This window comes from Canis lupus, chromosome 21 (genome assembly GCF_003254725.2).
Source record: "Canis lupus dingo isolate Sandy chromosome 21, ASM325472v2, whole genome shotgun sequence".
Lineage (NCBI taxonomy): Eukaryota > Metazoa > Chordata > Mammalia > Carnivora > Canidae > Canis > Canis lupus.
Genome location: NC_064263.1, coordinates 49,083,082 through 49,099,567, shown reverse-complemented (window position 1 = coordinate 49,099,567; position 16,486 = coordinate 49,083,082). Strand labels below are relative to the sequence as shown.

Sequence of the window (16,486 nt, the reverse complement as noted above, 5' to 3'; positions counted from 1 at the left end):
AGATAGGGAGACTGATAACTAATTAAAACTTGTAAGATTGCTGTAGAGGGAAGAGAGCAAATGAGGGGAGGGTGGTACCATTAATCAGAATACAGAATATAGGAGAAGAAAAGATTTGTGCCAAAATTCCCAGGTTTTAAGGATAAAAATATAAGTAATTTTGGATCTGTTGAGTTTAAAGTTATGTTCAGGATATCCAGATGGAACTATCCACTAGGCCTTGGATATGGTAATGTTACATGTCATAATAAAGAGCTTTGATCCTTTTTATAAAAATTCAGTACTTGCATATGGTGCTACTGGAGCTGGGAAGACCCACACGATGCTAGGATCAGCTGCTGACCCTGGAGTAATGTATCTAACAATGTTAGACCTTTATAAATCCATGGATGAGATTAAAGAAGAGAAAGTATGTAGTACTGCAGTTTCTTATCTGGAGGTAAGTTGACAGTGTCATTCTTTAGATCAGTCAATAGTATTGAGAACTCTTTAAGAAGTTCCATGGCCCACTCAAACTTCTGCCATATAGGAATTTTCTTAAGAATATATAAAATCATTAAAATTCCTGGTCTTAAGTATTTGTTACACATCTTACTTCTTTTTATGCTGAGTATTTTATTTTGGCCTAATTTCTGATTAGCAAGATTAATGATGCCCTTTATTGAAAAAGAAAACCTGAAGTCATAAATTACCTTCAGTTGTTAACATCTCTTTAGTCTCAATCTGGATTTTTTTCTGTGTTTTATATCATTGTCATAAAACCCCTGATTCGGATAGTCAGTTATTAGACTCCGGTTATGCACTGGCAGGAGCACTGTGGAAGTATTGTTGAGTCCCGATAGTATCATATCAAGAGGCTGTTGTGGTCTGTTAGTCCCATTAACTGTGTTAACTTTGATCCATTTCATTATTTTGGTGTCAGCAGAGTTTCTGCACTATAAGGATACTACTTTACCCTTTTTATCTACTTACTCCCCAAACTTTCATCTATTACTGTTGATATCCACTGATGATTTATGCCTGAATCAAGTATTATTATGATGGTAGGTGATAGTGATATTTAAATTCTTTCATTTCCTCTACATTTATTTCTTGGCTTTCTACCCAATGGAAGAGTTTTTCCTTTCTTTTATTATATCAGTATAAGCTCAATGGATTCTGAACATTATTTCATTGCTTAGAACCCTTTACTGTAATTATTTATTTGTATGCTCAAATTTATGTTGGATTTGGCCAATCAAGACTCTGTCATGCTGTCTCTTGTGTCCTCATTCTTTGAGGACTTCTGCTCCCTTAGTAATAGCCGACATTCAACAAATCATAATTATGGGATAGGCACTCTAACTTTGTGTTCAGATAGTGTTTCAGATACCAGTCCAGAAACAAATCCATGATTATTCTTCCTATTCGTTTGTAGTATCATAGAGAAAATTTCTGGTAGTCACAACTCTTACTGACAACTTGTAGTTTGGTTCCTACTAAGAAAGGTTCTTCGCATTTCAAAAATTGATTAAGATATGTATGTTGCGGCGGGAACCCTGGGTGGCTCAGTGGTTTAGCGCCTGCCTTTGGCCCAGGGCACTATGCTGGAGACCCGGGATCGAATCCCACATCAGGCTCCCGGTGCATGGAGCCTGCTTCTTCCTCTGCCTGTGTCTCTGCCTCTCTCTCTCTCCCTCTCTCTCTCTCTGTGACTATCATAAATAAATTAAAAAAAAAAAAAAAAAAAGATATGTATGTTGCGGGCAGCCCCGGTGGCTTAGTGGTTTAGAGCCGCCTTCAGCCCGGCGTGTGACCCTGGAGACCTGGGATCGAGTCCCACGTTGAGCTCCCTGTGTGGAGCCTGCTTCTCCCTCTGTGTGTGTCTCTGCCTCTCTCTCTCTCTCTCTGTGTCTGTCGTGAATAAATAAATAAAATCTTTTTTTAAAAAAAGATATGTATATTGCTAAAAAATTTCTTGTCTACATAACTTGGAAATAAAAAACTCATTTTTTTATATTTCAGTACTAGAAAAAAATCGCTTTGAACTTAATTGGGAAGAGCATGACAATAGTCATTATTTCTTCCTTAGATCCTTTCATAACCAGGAGAATTTTGAAGTTGGTTATTTTTATAATGTTTTTAATTGTTTTTACTTTCTTTTAATCTGCCTTCATTTTATAAATGGTAAGGCAATGTCTAATCTAATGGCTTCCCACTCAGGCTATTCACCAGAGTTGGCTATGGAGTTTTTTTAAAAATAGACATGTCTAGGTGTCAACCCCTGGACATTTTAATTTAATAGGTCTGGATTATGGCTGAGGCATCTATGTTTTTTAAAAGCTCCCAGGTGATTTTCATGTGTACACTGGCTTAAGAATGGTTGTTCTAATTGTGTATTTTATATGATTGAAATGGGTAAGGGGAAACATTTGAAAACTGCTGCTTATCAGAAAAACAAGAACCAAAAAATTATCTCTTCATATTTTACTACTTCTAACCGTTAATACATTTAAAAACCATTGTTCATTGTAGAAAATCTTACCAGGAATAAAGATCATTAAAGACTATTTATTAGAACATAGAAATACTTACACAAAATAGTTCTTAAAGCCTAAGTCTGTATACTTTTTAAAATCTTATCCGTTGTAGTCATTTGGTTGGCAAGTAGAAAATTAAGTATCTTTAATAAATTCATAAAAACAGATCAATAGTGCTATTTTATGCATTGCTTACAGAAATTACAAAGAAAGAAAGAAAAAAAGAAAGGAAATTGCCAAAGACATAAAATACAGATGTGTATTCAATGCCATGCAGTAGAGTGAGGATATCCCTACTTTGCTGCTACTTTTGTGGCCATGGACAAATCACTTAACCTCCTAGGTCCTTAGTTCTTTAAATCATTCAAATGGGGTGAGGGAGGAGGGTCCTATTATGGGACTTATTAAGAATTGCATATTAAACATAATGTAATTAAAGGATGAATGAAATAAATGCTGTCGATCCTTGAGTATGGGTTTTAACTCTTAAGCTCTGAAATTTAAAAAGTTTCAACTATTGAAACATGAAATAATAAATAGCTTCAGTAAGAATCACACCACCTCCATATAACTTACTAGAATTTCCCAAGACCATGTGTCCCATATATTTCCAGAAAATAGGAAAAGGCATTTCAAATTACCTTATTTCTGTTTCGCTGTAGTCACCAAGTTAGGAATTATGGAGAAAGGATATAATGACTCCACCTTTAAATTTCAGTTGCAAACCTAGATAATCAAACTCTTCAGTTTTCTCAGATGATAGAAACTTAATGACCAAAAACAAAACAAAACAAAACAAAACTTAATGGCAACATGAGATAAAAGGGGTGAGATGAATGCAAATGAATTGCTGCTTACCTTTAAGATGCAATTCTAATATGACCTAAATCAGCAACATGTGTGATGTGTCACTATCATTTTAACACCAGTGCTAAAGCAGTTTGGTTTGGTTTGGTTTTTGCTTTTTCCTAAGGTATATAATGAACAGATTCGTGACCTCCTAGTAAATTCAGGACCACTTGCTGTTCGGGAAGATGCCCAAAAAGGGGTAGTTGTTCAGGGATTGACTTTACATCAGGTATGTTTATAAATTTCTTTTTCCTTATTGTAATAGCAAGTGTGATTATTTGGTCCTTTACTTATTTTCCGTTGTACAGGAAAATAGAAAAATAATGACGTGCAGAGTTAAAATGATCAGAATATATCTTCCGTATTATTTTGTTTTCCTTTGAAATAATTGAATGAGCTTTTCTTTTTGTTGTTTTTGGGGAAGGGGTTTGGGAGTTTTTTTGTTTTTTAGTGAGCGAGAGCTCTAGGGGAAGGGCAGAGGGAGAAGAGAATCATAAGCAGGCTCCATGCCCAGCACGGAGTCATGTGGGCTCAGTCTCACAACCCTGAGATCCTAACCTGGGCCAAAATCAGTCGGGCACTTAACTGACGGAGCCACCCAGGCACCCTGAATGAACTTTTCTTTTAAGAATCTACTTGTAAACTTAATATTCTATTCTACTTAATACATTTATATTTTTTCTCCTCCAAGAGATAAAATTTTATCTTTTATTTCTCATATAACACCAAAGTATAGTCAACCCATGCATATCATGGGTTTGAGGTGAACAGGTCCACTTATATGCAGATTTTTTTTGTAATTACAGTACAGTACTACAAATGTATTTTTCTTATAATTCTCTTAAAAATTGTTCCTTTTCTCTAGCTTCATTGTTTATAAGAATATAGTATATAATACATGTAATATACAAAATACATATTAATCGACTTCATATTATTGGTAACGCTTGAAGCCACCAGTAGGTTATTAGTGAAACTTTTGGGAGAAAAAAGAAACTTTTGGGAAGCCATGAGTTACATGTGGATTTTCAATTGCCTGGAGGGAAAAGGTGTGTCAGCGCCCCAAACCCCTGCATTATTCAAAGATCAATGTATATCATTTGTTTAGTACGACATAGGAAATACTTAATGGGATACAAGTTATAGAATGCATTTTGTTTTGTTTTGTTTTTTACCTTTTATTTTATCTTAAAAAGTCTTTTTTCAGGTCACCTGGCTGGCTCAGTCAGTTAAGAGTTTGCCTTCAGCTCAGGTCATGATCCCAGGGTCCTGGGATGGAGCCCGCATCCTGCTCCTTCTTGCTCAGCAGGGAGCCCCCTTCTGCCTCCCCCACTGCCTGCTGCTTCCCCTGCTTGTGCTCTTTGTCAAATAAAATCTTTTTTTAAAAACTTTTTTCTTGTTGAAAGTTTATTTAAAAATTTTAAAGATAGATGACTATTTGTATATTTTTTTCTTCTACTTAAACATCTCTAGCCCAAATCCTCAGAGGAAATTTTACAGTTATTGGATAGTGGAAACAAAAACAGGACGCAACATCCCACTGATATGAATGCCACGTCTTCTCGTTCTCATGCTGTTTTCCAGGTAACAGGCCATTAGACTATTGCGCTTAAAATTGGATTTAAAATAAAGCCAAATTCATACGGGGTAATTTTCATACATACAAAGAAAATCTCTTCAACTGGGGACTCTTTCCTCAGCATTTCCTTTATTCTGCAGCTTTGAAAAGATTTTATAAAGAATATTTAGAATTGAGATGGTATCTCTCAGAGTATAAATTTTTACTGTGTGAAGATACAGGATAGTAAGGTGGTAGTGTTAAAAGCTTTTTTTTCCTTATGTTTTTCTTTTCTTATTTTTAGTGAAAATATTTCATCTTTCCTAGAGATAATCTTATATTCAGAGTAAACCTCTTTTTAGGTATAGATTTACAGAAACAATAAATTGGAGAGTTCTGGTTCACTTTTTTAAAGATTTCATCATAGGGACCGTGCACAAGTTGAATTTCTTAAGGACATTGATTACATTGATATAGTTATTTTTAGGGATATGATTCTAGAAAGAGTTAAATCGTAGATTAGCAGCTTTATTTTTTGTGGTTTCTAGTCCTGTTAAAATCCAGATTATTTTTAGCTTCATTCTGGATTATGCTAATAGAACCCAATTTACAGTAAGAAATGGATACAGTTGAAAGAATTCATATATGATCATGGCAGTCACATCATTCAGAAAGTTTCCAGTGCATAAAATTTTATTTATCTTTTCTGTTCTTTCCACTGACTCTTCATTTAACAGTAGTCATGAGAGAAATGGTTATCTGTAACACAGATAACCCAAATGTCTTAGACCCTGCTCTATAAGAATATTAACGAAGATCTTTATAATGGAATAATAGTTAATCTTACCAAACTTACCAAACTCTTTTAAGTTTGCCACTTTATTTCAGTTAAATACAAAGTAGCATTCAATAATTGATGCTTTACCCTAATTGGCTGAACATGACAAGTATATTTTACTGTTTTTTTATATGGCACATTTTTTACATTTTAATGACATGCTACAACTTCAGAAATTAGAATACACTTACTCAATTTGGATCAGCATTCAAATTCAGCTTTCCTTTAGGAACCAATTCCTGGAGACATGCAAAGCATTCTAACTACTGCCTTTGGTTTTTGGTTAGGAACATTATTTCTAAAGTACCTGCGGGGGAATCCCTGGGTGGCGCAGCAGTTTAGCACCTACCTTTGGCCCAGGGCGCGATCCTGGAGACCTGGGATCGAATCCCACATCGGGCTCCCGGTGCATGGAGCCTGCTTCTCCCTCTGCCTATGTCTCTGCCTCTCTCTCTCTGTGTGTGACTATCATAAATAAATAAAAATTAAAAAAAAAAACTTTAAAAAAATAATAAAGTACCTGCGCCCTACCACCACCTCTCATAATTCTATGATCTGGTTCAAGGGCTACAGAACACAAATGGCAGTTGTTTTGAGCTGCTGTTGGGTCAGGAGTTAGTTGCCCTCTGGTACACACTTAGGAAATCTTTTCATTTCCGAGTTTTTTTCCAATTTCTATAATTACTTCTAGTATTCTTGGGTATCAGCCAGTCAGATTGTTATACTTTATTCAGTTTCTTTTTTAAAATGAAAATTATTTTGATCTCATGTTGTTTTAAAAATAAAGTGCATGTTTCCCTTTTAATTTGCTTAGTACTTTAATTTGCTTGGTACCTTTTAATTTTGTTAAATCTTACCCTCATTTTCCTATTCTCCTGTAATTTCAAAAAGATCTATTTGCGACAACAAGACAAAACAGCAAGTATCAGTCAAAATGTACGAATTGCCAAGATGTCACTCATTGATCTGGCAGGGTCTGAGAGAGCCAGTGCTACCAGTGCTAAAGGGACCCGGTTTATAGAAGGCACGAATATTAATCGATCACTCTTAGCTCTGGGGAATGTTATCAATGCCTTAGCAGATACAAAGGTAGGTACTGTATGTTTATTTATTTTAAGTATCCTGAAATATTAAAATATGTGTAATTCTAAGAAGATATACTTTAAATAATTTTATTTTAAAGGTCTATTATAAGTCAAATTTCAAGAATGTATTAGTAATATTTATATAGAGAGCAGAGACCCCCAGAAAGCCCATTATATCAAATAAAGCTATGTGTGGTTTGGTTTCGCTTGGTTTTAATTTCAAGTTCTATAATCAGATTGTTGAAAGAAACATATTGAAATCATATTGATAGTTAATGTTTTATGGTATCTTTCTCATCACCTATTTTGAACCTGATTATTAAAATGACTGTTTAGGTCATTTTATACAACAAGCATAATTGAATTGGGATGAACACGAAAACACATTTTAGGAAAACTTAATTCTGTTCTGGTTACTACTTTAGATACTATAAAATTGGGTTAAATATTAAAGAGTTTTAATTTTTCTTTGGAAGAGGGGCTTAAGATAGAAGATATAATTAAATCACCTTAGGGGCACCTGGGTGGCTCAGCGGTTGAGCATCTGCCTTTGGCTCAGGTTATGATTCCAGGGTCCCCAGGATCGAGTCCCACATCAGGCTCCCTGCATGGAGCCTGCTTCTCCCTCTGCCTGTGTCTCTGCCTCTCTCTCTCTCTCTCTCTCTCTCTCTCTCTCTCTGTCTCTCTGTCTCTCATGAATAAATAAATAAAATCTTTTTAAAAAAATCACCTAATGGGGTATGTTTACTAGATGTCTTTGGGGCATTTAAAAATATTTCACATCTCACTATATGCCCAAGTGCTTGCTGGAACACAGCATATTTGACGACTTTTGTATTTGTATTGGTAAAAATGATTTCTTTTTTTTTTTTTTAATTAAAATGTGAACATTAAGTTCAATCCAGGTTCAAGCTTTAGGAAATTACCTACATTTAGGAAAATACAGGTCAATGAATGCTAAAAAAAATGTTATAGTTTGATTTAGTAAAAGTATATTAAAATGATTTGAGGGAAGCCTGGGTGGCTCAGTGGTTGAGTGTCTATTTTCAGCTCAGGCCGTGACCCCGGGGTCCTGGAATCGAGTTCCGCATCAGGCTCTCCCCACAGGGGAGCCTGCTTCTTCCTCTTCCTCTGTCTCTGCCTCTTTCTGTGTCTTTCATGAATGAATAAGTAAAATCTTAAAAAAAAAAAAAAAGATTTGAGAACTGTTTTTTTAAAAAAAGCAAGTTCCTGAAATCATACAAAGATTACAAAGCAAGATGTCTTTTATATTCTAAGTTACAAATCTCAAACATGTAAGCAGACAGCATGGGATAGATACTGGTTTCTAGACTTAAGCCATAGCAACTCAATTTTTAATAATTGACCCCTATTGAGTCATTTATGAGTCCATGTTTAATACATGTCTTGCAATGTAAAATTATGTCATGTTAACACCAGCAGTGCACATTCCACACTTTGGGAAACACTGCTGTGGTGGAGAGCACAGGACACCTAGGGCTGATTTCTATCTCTGAATTATCAACTGTGTGACCTGAAGCAAGTCATTTCACTTTTTGTTTAGCTTCCATTTTTCTCTTCTGTAATATGAAATATTTACACTGGATAGCATAAGGTTGCTTTTAGCTTAACATTCAAATGTTCTGTTTTTATGAAAGTTATGCTTTTTGGAAAATATATTTTTTACTTTAAAATCAGAACTGTATCTTTTAAGTAAATGAAAACCTAGAAATAATTAAGTTCTATTAGAACTACACATTGTCCTTTCAGATGAAGTCTCTGTAAGATTATAATTTTGATTTACTTTGTATCCATGTTAGCTAATTATTTAATGAGAGAAATTATTCTATGCCTTGCAGAATTCTTATTATTCCTATAGTATATTCGAATAGAGCATACATTACTTTTGTATTTTAATTTCCTTTTTAAAAAATAATGGAATTTTTTTATATGAACATTTTGTTTCTGATAAAATATGGAAAGATTTTGTTAAATATCCCCCACACAGTTTTCCCAGTTGTTAACATCTCATATTTATGTGGTATTACAACTCTTGAACTAATACTGGTTTTTTATTAACTAAATTTTATATTTATTTAGAGGGGAATATAATCTTTAAGTAGGATATTGTAAGATTCATTATCATTTCGATCACCAATTATACCATAAGTCTGGGCAAAGTTGGGCAGTGCTTAAATTCTTAGAGTGAAGTGATAGCAGGTTTGCATTTAAATGTGGAAAATGACATAAGAATTCTTTTTTTGTTCTTTCAGAGAAAGAATCAGCATATTCCTTACAGAAATAGTAAGCTCACTCGCTTGTTAAAGGATTCTCTTGGAGGAAACTGTCAAACTATAATGATAGCTGCTGTTAGTCCTTCCTCTATGTTCTACGATGACACATATAACACTCTTAAGTATGCTAATCGTGCAAAGGACATTAAATCTTCTGTAAGTCTGTTTAGTCTACCTTTGTTATAAGAGCATTGGTTGTATACTATTTTTATAACTCTAAAAAATTATTAATTAGAGTTGTATTTTTACTAATGAATTAGCAAACAGCGTTAGAAATATCTTTATCGGATTGGTTAATTGAACATTAACTTGGACAATTAAATCATTAAGCATCTTGATTACATATATAATAGTTACTATTATTTAGTCTTTTGCGAGGTAGGATGCTCTAATGCCTTTCTTCCTAACCTTTTTTATCTCCTGGCACATGATATTTTGATGGCACAATAGAGTAATTGGTCAGGGCTTTAACACATTCGTTACAGCCAAGGATGATGTTATTTGCTTTACCTTAGCACCAACTCTTTCTACCTGAAAACCTTAGACATGTTTGATAATCTCTCCAAGCTTCAGTCACTTCATCTGTAAAACAAATATATCTACCTCAGTTTATAAAGTAAATAGCCCTTTTAAAATAATTCATGATATTGATGTAACCAATATCTGTATAGCTCTAACAATCTAATAATGATTGGTTAAGTCAGTATTTTGGCCAGAAATTTGGGATCATTTAAAAAAATTTAAGTCAACCATGATGTACTTTTAAAATCACAGGATCTCTGGGTTGGAAGAAACCTAGAGTTTAAGTGGTATGATGACTTCTGCTGCTTACCCCTCTGCATGAAGATGAGCGGGTATGGTCTTTTTAGAGAAGTGTTCATATATTCTTTACATAATTAATTAGGAAAGGATATGCTCAATGGGTGTGCAGAACTTTTCACACATGTTTTTCATGTAATCCTTACAGCATCCCATTGACAAAGGCTCTATTTTACAGTTGAGGAATCCCATGCTCAGAATTTTAAGTACAATTCTAAATCAGTTAAGTGAGAAGTGGACAGTACCTCAAAATCAAGCATTTGAACTTCTGTTTGATGTTCTTTCCACTATTCCATAGCTGCCAAGGAGCCCATACAATTATAAAAAAGATAAAATGTAATAAGAACTCATTAAAAACTAGTTGAACTTAGAAATTGTTGAAACTTAAAATTATCTCTAAATTTCTTAGAAGTCTAAGGAAAAAGAAAGTGGGCAATTTTAATTATAATGTGAAGAATGCTTTGTAAGTTCTTAGACATACCTTGTCTCCGAGAGTAAGACTATTTCTTTATAATGTCATTTATTTTATAAATGTGCTCAGCATATCCTCCTGTCACAGGTTTTGAACATGAGTGTAATTGATCATGATTGTAATTGTCACAAATTCTGAATTCATGGAACAGAACTAATGAGGGCATAATGCCATTTTTCTCATGTATGGTTACGTGATTATTATCTTTATATATGTATGCAATCATAATTTCTATCTTTTAACAGTTGAAGAGCAATGTTCTTAACCTCAACAATCATATAACTCAGTATGTAAAGATCTGTAATGAGCAGAAGGAAGAGGTATGTCTACTTTTTACATTTTATGCTGATCTCCCTTAGTTTCTCATTTGGGAATATGCAAACCTAATTGCCAAAAAATTTGATGTATTTTCCTATTACAGTTGAAAATCTGGCATGTTCAGTTATTTTTCACAGCTAAAATTTTTCTGTGGCCATGTTTAATAGAGATAAATAATTTGTTTTGTATTTTAACTAGTGTTTCTCTTTACTAGATTTTAATGTTAAAAGAAAAACTAAAAGCCTATGAAGAACAGAAAGCTTTTACTGATGGCAATAACAAAGCAAAGATAATGATTTCAAACCCTCAGGAAAAAGAAATTGAAAGGTAAAAATGACATTAAGATCTCATTTTGAGGATTTTATGGTTTTTAAAATTTGGCCAGATATGTTATCATCATTTATTGTATGTCTTTATATATGTATTCTCAACTGAATTCAGGAAGCCACTGACTGCCCTTTATATTTTACGCACTTTGGAAATCAGATAATTTTAATTATGATTACATACTTGTGATTATACCAGGATTTAGATATAAGATGGAGAAGGTAAAGCTAATTACATCACTTATGAAATTAGTTTTTAGCAGTTTTCATATTTTTCTTCTCAAGTGTCCTATTCCATTCACGCTGCTGTAACAAAATGCCAGACAGGTATCTTATAAGCTAAATGAACAAACAAAATTATATCTCCCAATTCTGGAGGCTAGAAGTCCCAAAGATCAGGGGACTGGCATAGTTGGGTGAGGGCATTCTTTCAAGCTGAAGATTTCACTTGAATCTTGAATTCAAGAATCCTTGAATCCTCACATGACCTCTGGAGGTAGATCTCTCCAGCTCCTCTTTTATAAGGTCACTAATCCCATCCACAAGGTCTCTGCCCTGGTGACCTGACTACCTCTCAAAGGCCTCACCTCATAATACCATCACTTTGGGTGTTAGGTTTCAACATAGGAATTTTGGGTAACAAGCATTCAGGCAGTCTCATCTGGCATAACATCATTATTTGTCTAGTTCATGTAAATTTTATCTACCCTTTCTTGACTATGTATAATTCTAATAATTCATGTACTTTGGTTAATTATTAGAGGGGGCATCTCTCAGTGATATAAATTAATACAGAATTTTGATAGATGCCCACTAGCTTTTCTAGCTGTTAATAATACAATAATCACAAGCTCTTTTCCCCTAAGCAGTTAATTTCAAAATTGTCCCAACGGGATACTAGTTCAAAAGCTGTGAATCTTGAGTAGTTCTAAGAAGGCAGTAAGAAATTCCTGGATCAAACAAATTTGGAAATTACTTCTTAAGGAATCTAGGTGATTTCCAAAGTATGTTAGTTTATTAAAGGCTCTGAGAGTTCTTGTGATAAAGGAATCTGCTCAAACTTTAATGAAGTTGAATGAAGTTAAACTTAATTGACATTCTTCAGAGCCAATGTTCTGTTACCACTAGTATAAGAAACTAACCACAACTAAAACCAGTGATTATTAACACTGTTTTGGAACTCTAGAGTTTATAGTGTTATCTTGCTATGCATAAGGAAGACTGGTCAATGGTGACTTTCAACCTAGTTTCGGATACACCTTTTTTAAAATTGAATTTGTATATTGAAGTTTACATATAATATCCTTGATTTAAAAAAAATTTTTTTCTGACTCAGTTGACAGTTGATATCAGTTACATAAAACTTATTTAATGCCATGAATTTGCAAAGTGTCTTTTTTAAAATAAACATTTTCATGTGATTTAATCAGATGAAGGGAAGAATATATGATATTTGCTGTATATCAAAGCTCTTTGGAAAGGTAATATTCAAGAAGAAATCATAAAAAGAAAGTATAGTTCTTTTACAGAGTAATTACAAAACTTCACTTATGACTATATCAAGAAAATTGTGTAGAATTTAATATTTGTCATGTATCACCTAAAATTATTGGCAAAGATTTTTATTACTAGTTAGTTGAATGTTTTAGATACTAATAACTACTAGAAAATAGTTACTATTCTCTTAGGACTCTTTTCTGTTTTAAAATAATATATTTTCTTTTCCTTTTTTTTTTTTTTTTTTTTTAAGGAAATCTCTAGAAACCTCTGATACTATTTCCTTTTCTTCCATCCTAATCAGTAAACCCCACCAACTGAAATAAGCCTGGACCACAAAATTACAAAATTGACAAATATTTAACTATGTCCTTGGATAAAAATGTTTAAAAAAAAAAACAACAAACTAAGACATTATCTTTGAGAATAACCTAAAGATAACTTATCAATTCATTTACTGGCATTAGCGTGTTGTAATATAATACAATGAAATTGCAATGTCCGTACATACTTCCTATGAAATATTAATCAGTTTGACAAAACTGCAGTAAAGTCGATGTATTGTGGTTTATGGTTATTCCCAATAGAGTTTCATTAAGAACTACTGACGTAAATTGGCAGTGTTTTTACCACAGATCCTTACAAATATATCTAAAATTCTGACTGAAGAACATTTATTTTTAAATGCATATACTTTGTTACAGTTTTATTTTAAAGGCTTCACAGTTAATTTTTCTTTGAGAGCTCTGCCTGTGACTGTTTATACTGTTACTATAGCTCAAACCTGATCTGTGATTTAAAAACGTAACTATATTTTTACAAGACTAGAATTTGCTGTGAACAATGTTCTGCTGACTCTAGAGGATGGGGAATTGTAGGTTCCTTTTAGGCCTTGCATGGATGTTTTTTTGAGCTTGAGGTCTTTATGTATTTGGAGGAGATGTGAGTCAAATTCCCCAACTTCAATTCTCCAAATCTCCATTGCCCTTTGGAGGAAAGACACCAGAGTGGCTTTTCTAGGTTTACCACATTGCAAACTTGGTTGTTTTGGGTCCTGGCAATGTCAGCTGACTCTTAGCCAGGCTGTAGGGGGTACCTTACCTTATGGTGTGTTTTCCCTGTAACAAATTTTAAAACAAAAAACTGGCTATCTCACTTTCCCTAGGGGGCCATGGAGGCGCCATATGATTATGCCACCCACTGCTTGTTTCTTCACAGTTAGCCAACATCAAAACAACACACAGTACTGTGTTGCTTCTGGGGCCTTGTTAATTGGGATAGTACAGGTTCAAATTATCATCCTTTTCCTACAAACAAAATATTTTATTTTTGCTATGCAGCTGGATTACATAGACAAAATAGAGTATATGACTCTACATGTAATAGACAAAATATACTAGTTTATTTTGACTTACGTAATTATGATTTATATAGAGAAGCTTTATAATACCTATATTTTTTTTAGTAGTGTGATCTTGGAAGAGAAAAAAAATACAGTAAAAATAAAGTTAATATCCTTTTAAAACATATTTGTAATTTAGTAGGAAACAGCCACTCTAACCGATTTGCTGTTTGTCATCGAGTCTAATTCTATCAGTGATATATATTCTTTTGTTCATTTATTTCTTAAATTTATTTCACAAAATTAGTGAAATTCTATAATGTGTTTGTTTTTCATAGATTTCAAGAAATTCTGAACTGCTTGTTCCAGAATCGAGAAGAAATTAGACAAGAATATCTGAAGTTGGAAATGTTACTAAAAGAAAATGAACTTAAATCATTCTATCAACAACAGTGCCACAGGCAAATCGAAATGATGTGTTCTGAAGACAAAGTTGAAAAGGTATTTATATATAATTAAATTTTAGAAGTGTAAATACATAAGGACTTCTAATTCTTTTTTTTTTTTTTTTTTTTTTTAGGGACTTCTAATTCTATAAATATGATAGGTAATGTTATTTAATTAGCCATTCACTACAACTCCTAGAAATCCTGGAGAAAACGTATCAAACATTGTTTTAAATGCATAGTTGAGGGTGCAAGACAGAAAATTAAATTCCTAGGTGTCAGAAAAAAAAGGAAACCAAAAATACAAAATCCCCCTTGCAACTGTTGCTTCTTTTGCAACTGTTGCTTCTTTGAGGGATGACTGAATGCACTTAACATGAAGTTAACACACTCAGAGTTGGGTACCAAAGGTGGAGCAGTACACCCCAGATGCAGGCAGTAATTTACCACTTAGACTAATTGCAGATCTTTTTTCCAGGAAAGAATATTTTATCACTAACATTGTTAGAATTTCCATTGTGTGGTGTTTAAAAAGGCAGACCATCTTTTACTCAGTTTATTATTTTATGCAATAGTACACTGTGCTCCCCACCTCCACACACACTGACCTCTCCCAGTATCTTACCTTTGATGTACACTGCTTCTTAGGTAAGGGACCAAAGGGAGACAGGGAGTTAGAAATGGCAGGCCCCACATAAAGCTGGAAACCTCATAGGCCTTCACCCTTCATGCTGGTAGTACACTATGAAGAAATACTCCCAATCAGCACAGACAGATGAGGAACCATGCCTGGGGTCTCACTTAAAGACTAATAGGGCACCTGGGTGGCTCAGTTGGTTAAACATAGGGTTCTTGATCTCAGGGTTTTGAGTTAAAAAATTTTTTTTAATTAAAAAAGAAGATATTAAAGACTGTCTTTGTAGATATTCTTACCAATGATTTGAGGTTTGAATTTTTGTGATCCATGTGTTTTATTTAATAAATCCTTAAAGTGAGAAATTAACATGGAAAAATGGTATCAGAACAGTGATAATTTTGGGAGAACTGGGCAGATCAATACAGAATCAGTCTAGTAATACAGACCCTCAGGTAAAATCATTAATGAGAACTCACTATTCAAAATTACAGAGCACAGGGTGAAACACTCCACCATAATCAAGTCAGCAAATTTAGCAAGTAATAACAGAATTTCCAAAGATTCAAACACTAGAGCAATCTGATAAAAACTATAAAAAGACTAAAGATAAAGATGTCAAAGAAAGAATTAATGATAGAGGAATTAAAGATCGAAAGAACATCCATATACAAAAAGAAAACAAATGAAACATCCAGAAATTAAAGACTTACTCACTGAAATTCAGTTCGCTTTACAGGTACAATGCTAAGTAGTGTTTTAAATACTTTATGTGCATTTATTTAATTCTCAGAAAACCCTATGAGAGATGTAACATCATTATCCTCATAATGAAGATGAGGAAACTAGAGCACAGAGAAGCCATCCTGCTCAGGGTCACCTATAGGTTCAAAGGTCACCTATGAACTCATATGATTTGAACTCAGGCAAGCTAGTTCCAGAGCATGTTACCTCTATCCTTTATGGTGTATTGGATAAGCTGAAGAGCGTCCAATTTCTGGGAACTGGAAGACCTGATGAAATCATATCAAATATAGGATAAAAAGATAGCAAATGTGAACAAGATGTTGTTGCATGAAGGATGGACTGAAAAGTCATGTATTCTTGTAGTAGTTATTCTGAAGGAGGTATATTAGTGCAAAAGGGGAAAGGATAATATGAAAAGTTTCAGGCTTAGAATTTTCTAGGAATAATAAAATGTCAGTGAGATATAAGTTCAAGAAGCAGGAGTTCAAAGCAGGATAGAAAATAATGTACACCTGGTTGTATACAACTCTAGATCACCAAAAAGCAGAAAAATTAACATTTTAATAATTATTCCCCCTAGGTTGGGTGTTCATTGATGATAAGCTTAATTTCATTTTTATTTATTTTGTGAAATTAGTTGCATAGATAATACATAAGATACTTTTGCATATTACTCATTTAAAAGCTGTCTCTTATAAATAACTTTCTGGTCCTCTTAGACCACCACACCAAATGTATTTCT

The 16,486-nt window shown here is 33.6% G+C and overlaps 1 protein-coding gene across 2 annotated transcripts in view; it reads left to right on the top strand.

Annotated features, from left to right (window-relative positions):
* KIF18A (kinesin family member 18A) overlaps positions 1 to 16,486 on the top strand; it is a 78,402-nt gene that overhangs the window by 12,781 nt on the left and 49,135 nt on the right. For both annotated transcript variants that reach the window (XM_025459819.3, XM_025459820.3), the window contains exons 3-10: positions 282 to 439; positions 3,493 to 3,597; positions 4,842 to 4,952; positions 6,656 to 6,853; positions 9,123 to 9,299; positions 10,680 to 10,754; positions 10,967 to 11,079; positions 14,256 to 14,418. In XM_025459819.3, coding sequence (XP_025315604.1) covers positions 282 to 439; positions 3,493 to 3,597; positions 4,842 to 4,952; positions 6,656 to 6,853; positions 9,123 to 9,299; positions 10,680 to 10,754; positions 10,967 to 11,079; positions 14,256 to 14,418 — 1,100 coding nt within the window. The remainder of the gene's footprint in view (positions 1 to 281; positions 440 to 3,492; positions 3,598 to 4,841; positions 4,953 to 6,655; positions 6,854 to 9,122; positions 9,300 to 10,679; positions 10,755 to 10,966; positions 11,080 to 14,255; positions 14,419 to 16,486) is intronic.